This window comes from Microcaecilia unicolor, chromosome 3 (genome assembly GCF_901765095.1).
Source record: "Microcaecilia unicolor chromosome 3, aMicUni1.1, whole genome shotgun sequence".
NCBI classification, from domain to species: domain Eukaryota; kingdom Metazoa; phylum Chordata; class Amphibia; order Gymnophiona; family Siphonopidae; genus Microcaecilia; species Microcaecilia unicolor.
Genome location: NC_044033.1, coordinates 418,445,801 through 418,462,982, shown reverse-complemented (window position 1 = coordinate 418,462,982; position 17,182 = coordinate 418,445,801). Strand labels below are relative to the sequence as shown.

The following is a 17,182-nucleotide window of genomic DNA, read 5'->3' as shown; positions in this document are numbered from 1 at the left end:
TAAAGAAGTCCAGACCTGGAGTACCACTTGCCAGTCAGGATTTCAGGATGTAGTAACATAGTAATGGCAGAAAAAGACCTTAACTGTGCATACAGTCTGCCTAACAGTTACAACAATTTATGATTAAAAGAACAATGAATGTGATATCCACAATGAATATGCATGAACTTGATTTCCGTACACTGTCTCTATTATATGCAAAATCTCTTTCATTTATTATTTTATTTGTGCATTTATACTTATTATTAACATTTGTATAGTGCTACCAGACGCACGCAACGCTGAACACCTGACACAGAGAGACAGTCAATATGGCTTACATTAGCCAGAGACAGAACTCATGCATATTCATTGTCAATATCCTGAAAACCTGACTGGTAAGGGGTACTTCAGGATCAGACTTGAGAAACACCGATTTAAAGGAATGTAAGGAACTCTTTCCTGATACTAGGAAACAGGACAATTTGATTTTTTTAGATAGAGCTTCTATAGTTAGTCCATGCATATTTTTCTATTATTGCTTTTGTTGTGATTGTTGAATTCGTTCTACTTTTTGCTCCCATGCCAATTACGGCTGGTCCTGAACATAACACTATTATTAAGCTTTTGAAAGAAGTTATTCATGCTTCTAATACTGCCAATTGTTGGATGTGTCTTCATAAACCCTTGACCTCAAGTACCGGTCTCTCTTTGTTGGCCTTACCTTTAGGTGCTAAAGCCTTAACAGCACAGGAACCCCACAATGGGAAGACTAAAAAGGAAACAAGCCTTGTCAATTTCAAAGATTTAATGGGACTTGGACAGAGAAAAGGATTATTCTCCCCAATTCACTGATAGTTCAACAAGTACAGCAAGTCTTATGGTTTAGTGGGTAAGGAAAAACTCATTTGGGAAGTACTACAGGCTGCCAGTGGCTCTTGTTAGCCAACAGCTCCTGGACTGATGGGAAGACTGCTACTTGACAGGAGTTCTATAAACTGTATCATCGACTTCCCGATAATGATGATTGTAATGATGTTCTGGAAGATAGGAGAGGATGCCCTATCCTAACTGATACTGTAAGATTATTCAAATAAGACAATCTGTGATCAGACCAAATATTTTGCAGATCCTTTTACAGGTTACTATAATCCCTGGTGCACTGGAAAACCTGGTTTTTGTCTCACAGTCTCTTGGTTAATTGATAGAAAAGGTATTCTTCCATGAATGTAAGGAAGCCTGAATGGGGCATTATTTCTTATGTGGTCACTTAACCTATCAGCGCTTGCCTCCTGAACGGGGAGGAATCTGTACAATAGTGGAGGTATATCCACATTTGACTATACCTAACAATATTCAGAAATTATACTGCAACCATATGTTTCCCAGATCACTAGTAAGGCTAGAATGCTGCAGAAACAAGATTTAGAAGAATCTAAAATCATAGTAAATAATCAAAATGTAAAGCCCCTTTGGAAGTGGTGGCATGAAATGAGGACTCTCACTCAGGTAGTAATAAGGATTACAGGCTGTAGCTGAGATAATGGTTCATGATCTAGCCTAAGACATAGAACATATTAATAAGGAGATGACACAAATGCGTGAATTTATTATTCAGAATAGGCTAGCTTTATTTGCTTTCTGCCCAAAGAGGTGTCTGTGCCTTTATTGTGTTTATGTTGATGACCAATCTCAGACAGGCTGCTGAATGCAGTAATATCTTGAGAATCTAACCTATATTCTAAAAAGCTCAGACAATTTTATTTATTTATTTTATTTTTGTTACATTTATACCCCGCACTTTCCTACTCATGGCAGGCTCTATGCGGCAGGCAATGGAGGGTTAAGTGACTTGCCCAGAGTCACAAGGAGCTGCCTGTGCCAGGAATCAAACTCAGTTCCTCAGTTCCCCAGGACCAAAGTCCACCACCCTAACCACTAGGCCACTCCTCCGCTCCAATGGATTATAGTGCCTGGGACTGGTCTTAGCTGTGGTCCCAATTACCAAACTTTAGTTCCTTGGGAAGGAAAACTGTACAGATTAAAGTTGTAGTAATTATAGCAATACTAATAACTTGTGTTGGATTGCAGTGTTGTGTGCAATGTCTCCAATATTGTGTTAAACAAATAGCCACTATAAAATCATCTACCATGACCTCTCATATAATGTATGCCACAAATCACTTAGCCAGGGAACACATTGAGTATGTAGATTTAACCTTTGACGAGAAGAACTGTGAAGAGATAATATTAGAGACAGAAGCCCTAAATAATATTGATGATTGCTGTCTAAATGATCCCTAAAGGATTTCATATGACAAGAGGAGGGAATTGTGGATCTGGAAAACTTAGGGTTAACATTTTATGTCTGAAAAAAAATGTTAGAAATTGCCTTTAGTTAACATGAGAGAAACATGCAGCTCTCAGCTCAGTGACATCAGGAAAAGGCCTGTTTTGTATGACCAGGATTGTTTTTGGAACTTAAGAGAAACCCCAGGAAGAAGAATAAGGTTGCAAACACAAGGTGCTTATCTTAGGATAAGAACTGTTATTGATAAATTCTTTTTCATCTCCAATTCACAGGCTGTATATAGAATGTTTAGTTAAAGAAGAAGACATTAGCATTGTTATAGTTTCCGTATCAATAGTTGAGAAAATTATTATATATTAGACAAGTTTTGTAGTGGAGAAGACCAAACAAAGGGTTCTTATAACAATGGTGTTCAAGAAAAGCAAAGATATTCCTGTAGCAGGTATTCTCCGAGGGCAGCAGGCTTAAATTCTCACAAATGGGTAGACGCATCCCGCGTCGCCCGGGTAAGCAAAATGCCATAGAAAGGAAGGAGAGCTTTCTGGAGCGTAAGCAGTGCTCCAACGTGCATGCACGAGTGCTTTCCCGCCCACAGCGAGGCCACACCTTTCAGTTTAATACAAAAGCAAAATACAAAATAAAATATGAAGAAAAGACAACTCCAAGGGGAAGTGGATGGGATTGTGAGAATGCGAAGCCTGCTGTTCTCAGAGAATACCTGCTACAGGTAAGTATCTTCGCTTTCTCCGAGGACAAGCAGGCTTACTATTCTCACAAGTGGGGAATCCCTAGCATCCAGACTCACCCAAAACAACAAAAACTGGTCAACTGGGCCTTGCAATGGCGATGACTTAACACAGAGTAATCTTAAACTATAAACAACTAGATGAGGATGAAGCCTGGAACAGAACAAAATGGACCTAGGAAGGTGGAGATGGATTCTAGACCCCAAACAGATTCTGCAAAACTGACTGCCCAAACCAACTGTTGTGGGTATCTTGCTCAAGGCAGTAATGAGATGTGAATATGTGGACTGAAGACCACATCACAGCCCTGGAAACCTCTTCAATGGTGGCTGACTTCAAGTGGGCTATCAACACAGCCATGGTTCTAACATTATGAACCGTGACATGACCCTCCAAAGTCAGCCCAACCTGGGTATAAACGAAGGAGATGCAATCTGCTAGCCAATTGGATATGGTGTGTTTTCCAATGGCGACCCCTATTCTGTTAGGATCAAAAGAAACAAACAACTGGGCAGGCTGTCTGTGGGGCTTATCTTCTCCATGCAAAAGGCCAACACTGTCTTGCAGTCCAAGGTGTGAAAACTGCTTTCGCCAGGGTGGGCAAGAGGTCAGGGAAAGAATGTTGGCAAGACAACTGGTTCAGGTGGAACTCCGACATCACCTTCGGCAGGAACTTAGGGTGCGTGCAGAGAACTACTGTGCTGTGATGAAACTTAGTATAAGGTGCATCCACTACTAAGGCCTGAAGCTCACTGACCCTACAAGCTGAAGTAACAGCCACCAAGAAAACGATCTTCCAGGTCAAGTACTTCACATAACAAAAATTCAGTGGCTCAAAAGGAGCTTTCATCAGCTGGGTGAGGACGACGTTGAGATCCCATGACACTGGTGGAGGTTTGACAGGGGGATTTGACAAAAGCAAACCTCTCATGAAGCGAACAACTAAAGGCTGTCCAGAGATAGGTGTTATGATTCTGCCAGACAGGCAGGGGAATGACTAGGACTCGCTTCTGATTGGCCTGTTAGGGACTGAGCTGACATCTGAAGCAGCAGACGTCAGAAGTCAGATCTATTTAAACCTACCATTCCCTACAGTCCATGCTTTAGCGTTTGATCCCTGTCATCTGAAGCCTGTTTCCCTCTCTCTGTCTGTGTTAGTAGCACAACGTGCTTTCGTGGAAGTTTGTTTACTCCTCTCACTGCTCGTAGCTTCTCTGTGTGCTGGTTGTTCCCAGCATATGCTTGTTTGTTTCCCGAGCTAAGCTGCTTTCCCTGATTACCTTGCTCCCCTGCACCTGTGGGTGCTCTGTCTCTGTATGCTGCTGAATTCTGGTAGGAACATTGTGTGTGTTCTTCCTTTGTTAGCTTTAAACCGTTGACTACAGTGTAAGCCTTGTTTCTTCCTGTCGTGAGTGTTGTTAGCAGCCCTTCCCTTTAGCCTGCTCTAACTCTTTGTCTGCTGTGGTTGTCTCCTGAGTCCTGTAAGCTTTGCTCCTTATCTGTCGTGTGTATGTAAAGGCAGCTTTCCCTGTTTGCTTGCTTTTCCCTTTGTCTCTAGTGTCTGTTATTTCACTCTGTGGCACAGTCTTGTGTGTGGTTTCCCTTGAGCCTTGAGTGCTGAGTGGCACAGTCCTGTGTATTCCTATAAGAGATTTCCCTTAATCCTTGAGTGCTGTGTAGCACAGCCTTGTGCATTCCTATAAGAGGTTTCCCTTAATTCTTGAGTGCTGTGTAGCACAGCCTTGTGTATTCCTATAAGTGGTTTCCCTTAATCCTTGATTGCTGTGTAGCACAGCCTTGTGTATTCCTTTAGGTGTGTTGTATGGTACAGCCTAGAGTGTTATTGTGGAGCTTCGCTCCTATAGAGTCTGTGTCCCATTCTGTCCTTGGGTTTCTCTTCCCCTGGTAGCCTGTACCTGCCAGCTTCTTGTCTGTCGCCCTTCCCTTATGTCTAGCAGCGCTGTGTGCGTTGCATGTGCTTCAGTCCCTCCTGGGACCCCTAGTTGTTCTTCTTCCCTTCCCTAGTGTGTGAGTTGGCTCCAGATCGGCCGTGAGGCCCGTACTCTGTACGAGTGGGTTCCCGTTCGGCCCGCCTGAGTAGTCTATCTCCCTTTTCTGCTGGTGCTGGTTGAGTGTCCTGAGTGTGTGGGGCTTTGTAGCTGTGGGTTTGCGTAGCGCCTGTTCGGTCCACCCTAGGCCTTGGCCAAGATCATTCCTAAGCCTTGGCCTAGGATCAAGTGCTCACGAACAGATTAACAATAGGCTTACCTTCTACACGCTGATGACAAGCACTAATTGCACTAAGGTGAACCCTTACAGAGTTGGTCTTGATTCCAGACTCTGACAAGCGTAGAAGGTATTCAAGCAGGGTCTGTGTAGGACAAGAAAGGGGATCTACGGCCTTGCTGTCAAAAAAAAATGATGGCAAACCTCCTCCATTTAAAAGAATAACACCTTTTAGCGGAATCTTTCCTGGAAACCAGCAAGACTTGGAAGACATCCTCCGAAAGACCCAAGGAAGCAAATTCTAGGTTCTCAACATCCAGGCCATGAGAGCAAGAGACTGGATGCTGGGATGAAGAAGCAACCACTCGTTCTGTGTAATGAGGGCTAGAACACTCCAATCTCCATGGTTCTTTGGAGGATAATTCCAGGAGAAGAGGGAACCATATCTGCCACGGCCAAGAGATCGCAATCAGAATCATGGTCCTGCGGTCTTGCCTGAGTTTCAAAGTCTTTCCCACTAGAGGTATCGGAGGATACGCATACAGAAGGCCTATCCACCAATGTAGAAGGAAGGCATCTGACGCTAGTCTGTAGAGGGCCTGAAGCCTGGAACAGAACTGAGGGACCTTGTTGATGACCTGAGTGGCAAAAAGATCCACCAAGGGGGTACGCCATGCTTGGAAGATCTTGAAGGCTACGCCCATATTTAAAGACCACACATGAGGTTTCATTAACCTGCTCAGCCTGTCAATCAAGTCATTGTTTATGCCAGCCAGATAAGTGGCTTGGACAAACATACTGTGCTGGCTAGCCCAATGCCACATCTGGACAGCTCCCTGACATAGAGGGTGAGATCCAGTGCCCCCCTGCTTGTTGGTGTAATACATGGCAACCTGATTGTATGTTTGAATGAGAATAACTTGATGGGACAGCCGATCTCTGAAAGCCTTTAGAGCATTCCAGATCGCTCGGAATTGAAGGAGATTGATCTGAAGATTCATTTCCTGAAGGGACCAAGCTCCTTGAGTGTGAAGCCCATCTACATGAGCTCCCCAACCTAGGAGAGATGCATCCGTCGTCAGCACTTTTTGAGGCTGAGGAATTTGAAATGGAAGTCCCTAAGTCAAACTGGACTGAATTGTCCACCATCGAACAGAGTGCACAAGCTCTGGGGACACTTGGATGACATCTTCTAGACTTCCAGTGGCTTGACACCACTGAGAAGCCAGGGTCCAATGTGCAGATCTCATATGCAGACATGCCATGGGTGAAATGTATACCGTGGAACACATTTGCCCAAGAATCTCAACATCTGCTGAGCTGTGACCTGCTGTGATGTCTGAACCTTGGACGCTAGCAAAAGAAGATTGTCCGCTCACATTTGGTAGAGGTAAGCTTGGACATTCTTCGTATTGAGCATGGCTCCTATGAATTACAATTGTTGAACAGGATGGAGATGGAACTTGGGGTAATTGATCATGAACCCCAGTAGCATCCAAACAGTCATCCGCATGGACTCCTGAGCACCATCCTTGGAGGTGCTCTTCACAAGCCAATCGCAAGATAAGGGAACACATGTACTCCCAGTCTGTGTAGCAAGGCTGTGACTTCCACTAGACACTTGGTAAAGACCCTAGGAGCTGACGTGAGGCCAAAAGGCAACACGTGGTACTGAAAGTGATGCATTCCCAGCCGAAACAGAAGATACTGCCTGTGGGCTGGAAGTAACAGGATGTGTGTATGTGCATCCTTTAAGTCCAGAGAGCGTACAAATTTCTACAGGGCCCTTAGGTCTAGGATGAGATGCATCGCCCCTGTCTTTCTCTGCACAAGAAAGTACTTGGAATAGAATCTCTGCCCTTCCTCCCCTGGTGGAACGGGTTCAACCGCATGGGCCTTTAGAAGGGCAGAGAGTTCCTCTGCAAATACCTGCCTGTGCTGAGAGCTGAAAGAATGGGCTCTCGGTGGACAAGCTGGAGGTTTGGAAGGTAAATTGAGGGTGTATCCGAGCCGGACTATTTGAAGAGCCCACCGGTCGGAAGTTATGAGGCCACCTTTGGTGAAAAAACATTAACCTCCTCCCAACCGGCAAGTAGTCAGGAGCAGAAACATTTACTGTAGCTATGCTCTGCTGGAGCCAGTCGAAAGCTCGTCCCTTGCTTTTGCTAGGGAGCAGCAGGGGAGTTAGGCGCATGCTGTTGACGAGAATGAGCGTGCTGGAGTGGAGCCTGAGCAGGCTGGTGAGCAGCAGGAGTGTGCCTACGCCTGGAATACAAGGCACTCCACGACCTACCAAAATACATCCTGAATGAGGAGGCAGTTGTAAAGACGCCCAGCGAGAGAGAGAAGACATATCATCAGTGTACTTCTTGATTTGGTCGGCGACCTCCTCAACCTTCTCTCCGAAAAGATTATTCCCCTGGGAAGGGGTATCCAACATCGTCTGCTGGACAGAATGGTCCAGGTCAGAAACATGCAGCCATAAGAGTCTGCGCATTGCTATACTTTGGGCAGAGATCCTGGATGCCATGTCAAAAGTGTCATAAGTGCCCTGGCCAAGAACTTGCGGCACGCCTTCTGCTGCTTGACCAACTGGCGAAATGGCTCAGCCTGCTGCTGAGGGAGCACATCGACCAAGTTTGCTGCTGCACCGAGTTCCACAAGTAGACATGCGTGAAGAGCTGGTATGACTGAATACAGGCGATGAACATAGAGGCCTGATACTTTTTCTCCCAAGATTCCAGGGTTCTAGCTTCTCTGTCTGGAGGAGCAGAGGCATAATTCCTAGTACTCCTGGCTTTTTTGAGAGCAGCATCTACCACCATGGAGTCATGGGGTAACTAAGACCTCACCAACCCAGGTTCCCTGTGGATTTGATATTGGGCATCAATTTTCTTGGGGACGACAGGGACAAACAGAGGGGATGCCCAGTTCCTAATGAGGACTGCATTGAATACCTCATGGAGAGGATCCATCACTGCCTCCTTAGGAGGGAAGGTGCAGTCCAGGACCTCGAGCATCTTGGCCCTGGGCTCATCCTCTATTTCTACAGGGAATGGAATGGCCTCAGCCATTTCCCGTACAAAAGAGGTGAATGAGAGGCTCTCAGGTGGACAGTCTCCTCGCAGGTGGAGGGGAGGGCTCAGAAGGGAACCCATAGGACTCATCTGAGGTAAAGTACCTCGGATCCTCTTCTGATTTCCATGAGTACTCCTCTTCGGTATTGGACAGCACTTCTCTCAGGGATGTCTGAAACTGGGCCCGCCTCAACATCGAGGACCCATGCCCCCAAGAACGGTGTCGAGGAGCTGGCTCCTGTCTCGACTCCGACGAAGCTTCGTCCACCGACGTCAAAGGGGTACCGGCCTGGGTGGATGTCTACCCCTGGGCCGCAAGTGGCGCTGGCATTGGAGGCCACACTGTGGGCTGAGAAACAGGAGGGGCCGCAGCAGAAGGCATGACAGGCACAAGCACCCCCGATGCAGACGCACATCACTGCATGAGGCCTTCCAGAAGCTCAGGGAGCAAGGTCTGGATGCTCTCATCGAGGGTCGCCATCGGTAAAGGCTGTGGAACCGGTTGGAGCTGAGGTTGCAGAACCGCTAGGACCTCAGCTGCTAGGAGATGTACACATCAGCACCTCCTGGATGGAGGGGGAGTGGTCGTCCCGGCATTGACACTTTTCAGGGTCTGAATCCCTCAGTGCCCTGGAACTCCTGGCACTGAGTGTCGATGGAGAACGGTGACAGTGCTTCTTGGCCTTCACCTGATGCAAATCACCTATGCTCCTCGGTGCTGACGAGGACAACATTGAATCCTCACATCACCTCGGGGTCGGGTCCAACGATGGACGGTCCCGGAAGGCCTGCATAGTAGGAGGCCTCAAGACAGGTGGAGACCCACTCGATGCCTCACTGCTCCCAGGTTCTTGTAGCAGCCATTCCTACCATGACTCCCGATGCCGAAGCAGCACTCTACGTCGACGCCTCCGACCTCAATGCTGATGTCGAAGAACCGGACCCGACTCCAAAAAACTTCTTGCGTTGAGCCTCTTAGGAAACTTGGGTCCTTTTCTTCATAAAAAGACAAAGGACACAATTGACAGTGCTATGGTGAGGCCCAAGGCACTGTAGACACCAAGAATAGGTGTCTTTTCCAGAGATGGTCCGGTTGCACAGGGTACACAATGTTTGAAGCCACTGGGAGTCTTCATTGACGATGGAAGGCAAAATTGTTTTGGTGAAATTAAAAGTCACGATGGTGCCCAAAAAAGGGGAGAAGGCACAAAAAGGAGACCTGACCGAACAAGCCTAAACCCGTCCAGAGCTGAAAAAGAACAGAAACTTAAACATGGGCAAAAAAGCTAGGGACCGGTAAGGGACTATTTTTTTTTTTAAACAAACTGAAGAAAATAAAGAGAAAAAAAGAGGGGGGGGGGGGGGGGGGGTGGAGCAGGTAGCAACACCGCTGAAAGGCACAAAAATTGCTCTCTTCCAGACATGTGAGGAGCAAGCAAAAACATCTGCTGCTTCTCATGTGGAAAAAACTAAACTGAAAGGCGCGGCCATGCTGCTGGCAGGAAGGGACTTGACCATGCGTGTTGGAGCACTGCTTGCGCTCCAGAAAGCTCTCGTTCTTTTCTATGGCATTTTGCTGACCTGGGCAACTTGGGATGCGTATACCCACTTGTAAGAATGGTAAGCCTGCTTGTCCTCTGTGAAATCTTCATAAATGACCCAACATGAATTGTGTTACGGCCAAACTGGCCTGCCTCAGAAGTCCGTCAACACTGCAGCACAAACAGAAACACTCCATTCTGTAGCAAAACATTTGTGCTGCAGTGTTGAAGGAGCAGTTAAATTGGTGCAGGTTGCTGCTTTGTTTGGACCCCTGAGGCAGGCCAATTTGGCAGAAACATGATTCGTGTCAGGTCATTTATGAAGACTTCAATAAAACACTTTTCTTGAACACCATTGTTGTAAGAACCTTTTGTTTGGTCGCCTCCACTGTTGTGCGTTTCTTTGTATTTTACTGTGGAGGATTGTTCTGTGCTTTTCATGCTTGCAGTTCTGAAAACCATCTGTATCCTACCTATAAAAGTCTATCTTCTTTTTTATGTTTGCTGATCTATTGATTTGTTTGAATAGAGCTAATTGTTAGCTGACCCACTGATGTAAGCTGCTTTCTGCCTATATAGTTCTGTACTCTTTCTTTGTCAGGCAAGCAGCTCATTAGAGGAGAACCGACATCCGATTGCCAGTGATCAGTCTCATGAAACTTTTTGCCAGCAATTATCCCTCTGAATAAAGGAAACTTAACTGACCACTTTGCCTTAAAGTGTTAATTAGCAGCCTGAAATCCTCGTTGCTTCCCTCTGGGCCTCCCCAACCTAGCTCTGGCCCAGCCCTTCATACTTCCTGGCTCATGCCCTCCTGGCTCCACTTCTCCTATGTCACTTCCCACTTGGGTGGGGCTAGGGGTTTAAGGTGGCCCTGACATTGTGGGGAAGTCGCAGTGACCTACAGTCTCCCTCACAATAAGCAAACAAATTACAGTAGATGTTGAAAAAATGAGAAGTGCTGTGCATACTTTGGCTCAAGCGTGAAGAGGTTTTCTGAAAATATTTCAGTTGAATATAGGTAAAAAGAACCGGAGAGATGTGTATTAAACTGGAAATCTCTGATCAGGGGAAACGATAGTTTACCCGTGACAACCAGAAGTTTCTAGGGCCAATCAATAGGGGTTAGGCTTACATTCGAAGTTAGGAAATATGAACAAAGAGACCCCAGTGGGACTAGAGGGAATGGATCACATGCGATATTTGGGACTTATGAGATCAACAGGTGCATAACTCTTGTAGATATGCCAGCTAAACTGGGCAGCACTGGTCACAAGGTGTCAGTCTAACATAAGATACTCAAACATCAGCTATGTGAACAGAACAGGAAATACAGAGTTTATACTGAATTTCTATCCCATCTTGTATGAACTTCAGATTTTACTCCCATAGAGAATAGGATAAATGTCATCACATAATTTTAATAATAGTTTTACTGGGTGGCTGGATGGTTTTCTTTTAACATCAACCAAAAAGATCTCTATTCAAATACCATATAAAGTGGTGCAGTCTTTTTTAAGGGAGGAAAAGCCTCAAATAATGATAGGATACTCCTTTGTTGATCATTAATTCAACCTAAGGGAGCTCCATCTATTCATCAAGGGCTGAAAAACCTATTTAATTTTAAACATATGGTCCCCAAAAAAACACTTGATTTTGCTTTTTGCTAACGTTATGAGGTTCACTTATCTCTCCAGCTGTTCAGTCTCTTATCCCAGAGGAGCCAGCATTGAACACGAGTCGATGGGCATCACGGACCCTGATGCAGGAATCAAAACTCGGGCCGAAGTTGGGCCGTGGACAGTGATAAGAGACTGAACAGCTGGAGAGATAAGTGAACCTCATAACACTAGCAAAATGCAGAATCAAGTGTTTTTTTTTTTTGGTGGGGGGGGGGGGGGGGGGGGGGAAGGGGAACCATATGTTTAGAATTAAGGAGGTTTTTCAGCCTGTGATGAATGGAAGGAGCTCCCTTAGGTTGACTTAGTGATCAACAAAGGAGTATCCTATCATTATTTGAGGCTTTTCCTCCCTTAAAAAAAGACTGCACCACTTTATATGGTATTTGAATAGAGATCTTTTTGGTTGATGAGAAAACAGTGTGATACTCTATAAGCTCTGGGTTATTGTTTTGGTTTTATTTTAAAACAGATGGCCTCTGGGACCTTTACTTGTAGTCTCTTTTATAGCTAAATTTAAAGGCAGCAGAAGGGGATGTGCTCTGGTGAAGGGCACGACATGAGGACATGTCATTTTGGTTCCCTCCACTTCACCCCTGCTGCCACCTTAAATACCAGGGTTTAGAGTTGCTACTGCTCTATCACCACCTGTAGAGAGATGAGGGGTCTGGATGGCAGCTCCTTCAATTGCTAGAAGCCAAGAAAAGGGAGGTAGATACTGCACAAAGGTAGGAGATATTAGAGGCGTTCATAGCTGAGAAATGGACAGAAATGGGGCCAGAAGGTGCTAGGCAAGGAGAAGGGGATAAGGAGATTTCTGAACAGGAGGTAATACAAGAGGGGGAAGGATGCAGGTCAGGGAAGGGGAAAAGGAAACAGCGCTAGTTGAATTTGGTTGTCTCCCCTTACCAAAACAGCATTGTCACCTCAGCTGTCTGTAAAGTGTTTGTATATTTTGTACCGCTATGTAAATAACAAATATCAGCTGCTGTCATAAGAACGTTAAGCATTGCCATACTGGGACAGACCGAAGGTCTATCAAGCCCAGTATCTTGTTTCAGACAGTAGCCAATCCAGGTCACAAATACCTGGCAAGATCCCAAAACAGTAATTCTGACCAGTTGAGATATTGCAGTTGCAGATTAACTACTAGTGAGACCACAATTCAGTATTACAGCATAAAGAATCTTTTTTTTAATGTTTTCTTTAAAAATCTGTACAATACCTGGCATGCCTGTGGCAAGACCTTGACCAAATGCCAGTGCTGGATTTGCTGCTGTGAGTGATTCGTTCTGCTGGCCTTGCTGGCCCTGACTGGGAGTAAGTGGGCGCTGACTTGTTCCAGCACGCAGAACCTTATAAAAGACAACAGAAAAAATTTCCCTGTAAAAACTGAAATGCAAACCAAAAAAATGCTCTAAATGGGCACACTACTCTTTTGTAATACACATGAACTATAAGGTAGCATAGGTTTCTTAAACATTTCAAATTTGTATGAATCTTATTAACTTTAAACTGTGACATACAGCTAAGAGGAAATCCAATAACTTAATTTGATGAAAGTCAGCAAAACATTAAGGGTTAAATTCAAGAAAGGGCGCCAAAAGTTAGGTGTTAAAATATTGAGCGCTAAGCAAGTATTCTATAATGGTAAAGTTGGGCACAGAAGCTGCTATAGAATACTAGTGTAACTTGGTATTTCAGCACCTAACTTTAGGTGCAAGCATTTATGCCACATCAAAGTCTGGTGTAAATGCTTGAACCTAAATACTGCCAGTTGCCGCATATCTAATGGTGTTCTACAAACTTAATACCTAAGTGCCTGACACACCCCTGACCCACCCATGCCCCTCCCATATTATATGATACAAAACTTTGGTGTTAAAATGATAGAAAAAGCACATAAGTGCACTTATGCACATAACTGCAAACTGGTGTCAATTAGTGTCAACGCCACTTAAGAGACATTATTGGCCATTAAAGCCAATTAGTGCCCACTTAATTAAGTTAGGCACTATTCTACACTTGTGCGTCCAATTTTGAATGATTGCCCATAAGTAGGGGGTAAATATATTTTTTACTTCACTTTTGTCTCTAGTGATATTGTTACTGAATTTGTGGGTATATTCTCTCTCAAAAACACATGTCATTAGTAGTTCAATGTCATACAATGTATTATAAATAATGAAGCAACTGGTGTTTGGGAGCATAACATATCCAAAACGTTGTGCTGAAATTCACTCTTACATGTGTAAAACTGAAGGACTGATTATAAGTCAGTCATAGGGCACAACAAATGAGTGAAGGTAAATGGGAAATATTCTGATTTATTCCCTTTAAAGTGGGGCAACCAGCAGGGTGTCTGTCATCATCTCTACTATTCACACTGAGTATGGCATCATTAGTGGTTAGAGTTAGGGAGAATAGTGACGTTAAAGGGATGACAGTAGGGATGGGCCAGTATAAAATAGCTCTTTTTGCAGACATTACCCTCTTAAAATCAATGAACTCTGTCACTCCAGTCATCATATACTAGCTTTAGAAATATGGGAGTAAAACAGATTCTAAATATTTCCTTTTTGGAAGTTGAAGTGTCAAAACTTAGGGGTAGTGGGAGTGGGGTAGTATAAAGTATCTAGGGGTTTACAGATGACACTCCTTACTGAAAAGGAGTCCATATAAAACAAAACCTGACCTCAGCAAAAGATACCGCTTCATCCAAATTTCCGTCTCAATTCACCATTTTTGTTTTGTTTTACCTCTAAACAGCAAAATGTCCTAAACTCATCAGGTACCACCAAACAATTATCACAGAATAAAAAACTTGGGAGCTAGTTAGGGTAGTAATAGCTCATTATACTTTGAAGAGAGAGATCTGGGGCTTACAGGGGTAGATGCCCTCCACCCTGCCCATGAATCTGAGTTCACACTCAATTCAGTTGAAAAATCCAAAGACCCATTTTACTCATTTCAAAGACCCAAGTACATTTACTCCTACCTCATAATGAGATATCTCTGGACAGGAGCACCACTGTAATCACACAGCTTCATTTATAGTCAGCACAACAGATTTGGGCACTTTTTTTCTCACAGAAAAATTGGGAATCCACAGAAAATAGCCTCATTCACTTTTACACTATTATACGTCAACCTTCTGCTATTTAAAAATAGTAGCTACTTTTCCAATGCTAAAGCCACTTTTAAAGGTACTACTGCTGTTATAACAATCACTATTGACAAGTATCTTGGTTGTGAGACCACCATTTACATTGCTTTCTCACAGCATGCAGTTCTGGGTGGTCCAAGTAGTCCTTATCTGTCAAAATCTTCAGCATTTCTATGAATCTCTATTATTTGTACATAAACATTCTTTCACTTCTGTTCTTCAGCCACTCACTCGTATCCACCTGGACTTTCAGGTCATTATTCACATCTCATTGGCCATACACATTAGTATACAACACAACTCATACATTAAAAAAAGTACAAGTTAACAAAATGAAATACAAAAATAAACATTTAAATGTAGTTACTTTGCTTCTGGTCTCATATGATAAGCTGTGAGCAACGGGAAGGCTTGGACTCCTTTAAGATAAAGGCAGTGGGTAGTGAAAAGGTCAAAAGGAACTATTTCTGTACAAAGGGAAAATAAACAGGCTTGTTTCTTCACAGATTCTGAACCTTCAATAAAGTCTTACAAATACAACAATCCTTGTACTCTCTATCCCCAACAGATTGCACACTTTATGATGTACTGTTTTCCCTCATGAATCAGAGCCCTGCAGCTTGTCCCAAACACAGCTCTCACAGGTTGAATAGTCACTTCTCAGAGTCTCCTAACTTAGGTTCCACGGAACTTCTCCTACCATACTGGAATCTCTTCTTCACACAAACTCAGGGTGGAAATGTCCACTGAAGGCCACTCCACTTCCCCAGGCCTTCCTCAGGTAACACAGAAAACAGAACACGATTGCAGGATCCTTGCTCTCAGGACCTTTCCTTCCAGAGACCTCTTGCACTGGGACCGCACCCTGGGAAGCCTCTAGATTCTGGGCCTCACTGGTTCTACACTCTCTCAGGGCATTTAACATTCTTTCCCTTTGAGCCCCAGCCTTCTGGCTCAGGGCCTGTTTGGCAGTTTAGAGCCACCTGCTTTCAGGCAGCTAAACTGCACACTCAGTGAGGAAGTGATCATCGCCATACCAACCACTTCTTCACATACCCTCCCCCTCAGCTCAACCATAAAAAGGTTGAGAGTTTGCCACACCCTGAGTCACCCTACCTAGGGGTTGGAGTGTAACACTCACCCCCACCAATCCCTGGGAATCCTGTCCCTGGGCAAAAACCAGCCTCCCTGCCTGGACACGTACAATCTCCAACACTATCACACAGACAGGGCACAATAAGCAGAGAAGCCATTGGGCCCCATCACACCAATGATCTTGCATCAGCAGGACTCAGCCATCCATCTTCCACACTGGAGCCACATTCTGCTTCTTAGGTTCAGGGTAAACGTCTAGCACCCGGCTCAAGGGACAGTCACATTCCACAATGATGTTTGTCCCTCTGTCCATGGTGCTGCCATCATCTCCATGAAGTACCTCACTCCGCAAATCAGCAGTCTTAACTGTCGCCCCTACCTCTGGGGTGTAAGATTGACCAACCTCCTCAGTATAAGTCAGGTTACACTCTTCCCAACCTGATACTTCAAGTCTCCTTATTATCTTCTGCTCTTGGGGTTCCAAGTCACAGTGCTCTTGAGGCAGCGTAAACTCTGGGATAGTAATCTGTACCTCTTTCAATTGCCTTTCCTTCCTCTCTCTCCGGACCTCACTCAGCTGCTCCTCAATTGATTGCTTCTACTCCAGCAACATAGCATTTGCTCAAAACTCCTTTTTGAGCTGGGACCTCAAACTCTCCACCTCTTGCAATGGTTTCAGGTAAAACTCCAACACAATGGTTTCAGGTAAAACTCATAGGTTACCCACTCTGAGAGGTTCACTGTAATGTCCTTTAGCTGCTTCAAGGTGGATTCCTCATAGGCCTGGAACAACCAATCCAGGTCTTTAGTCACCTCTAGACTACAGTGGTTGGTAACTGTTCTCTAGAACTCAGGGACACTGGACTGACCCTCCTTCTTAGTACTAGTCGGGCCTCACTCTGTCCAGTGTGGCCCTTCTGATATTGGTTGCCTACTTGCAACACACCTAGCTTACCACTGAACTACTTGTGAAACTGCTCGGACTAGTGGTCCCTGGTGTCTCCTCTAAGGAATCTGCCATGCCCTATGCGATTCCTGATTCTTCCTCCAGTTGCCTAAGTCTTCTAGCTGGAGAGACATCTCCTTGGAGTCAGTCAGGACATGAGTCCTTTGTATCCGATGCTTTTCCTTTGCTCTCTTTCTAACTTCTCTCAGTTAGTTATCCAGCCGAACCTTTGTCTGAGTAGTTTTCTTGAGCCTTGCAGTGTCTGAATTCTACTCTCCAGCACTGCTATCTTTTCCTGGTACTCCCACACACTGATATACTCTATGCACACATTCTCTTATATTTCTGTCAGCTGCTGGGTCAATAACCCATTCACTTCTGTCACAGCATGGTACACTCTAACTGGGCTGCTTTCT

The 17,182-nt window shown here is 44.7% G+C and overlaps 1 protein-coding gene across 11 annotated transcripts in view; it reads right to left on the bottom strand.

Annotated features, from left to right (window-relative positions):
• Window positions 1-17,182, bottom strand: part of PUM2 (pumilio RNA binding family member 2) — a 334,312-nt gene that overhangs the window by 155,206 nt on the left and 161,924 nt on the right. For all 11 annotated transcript variants that reach the window (XM_030198823.1, XM_030198814.1, XM_030198820.1 and 8 more), the window contains one exon: window positions 12,785-12,914. In XM_030198823.1, the coding sequence (XP_030054683.1) occupies window positions 12,785-12,914 (130 nt within the window). The remainder of the gene's footprint in view (window positions 1-12,784; window positions 12,915-17,182) is intronic.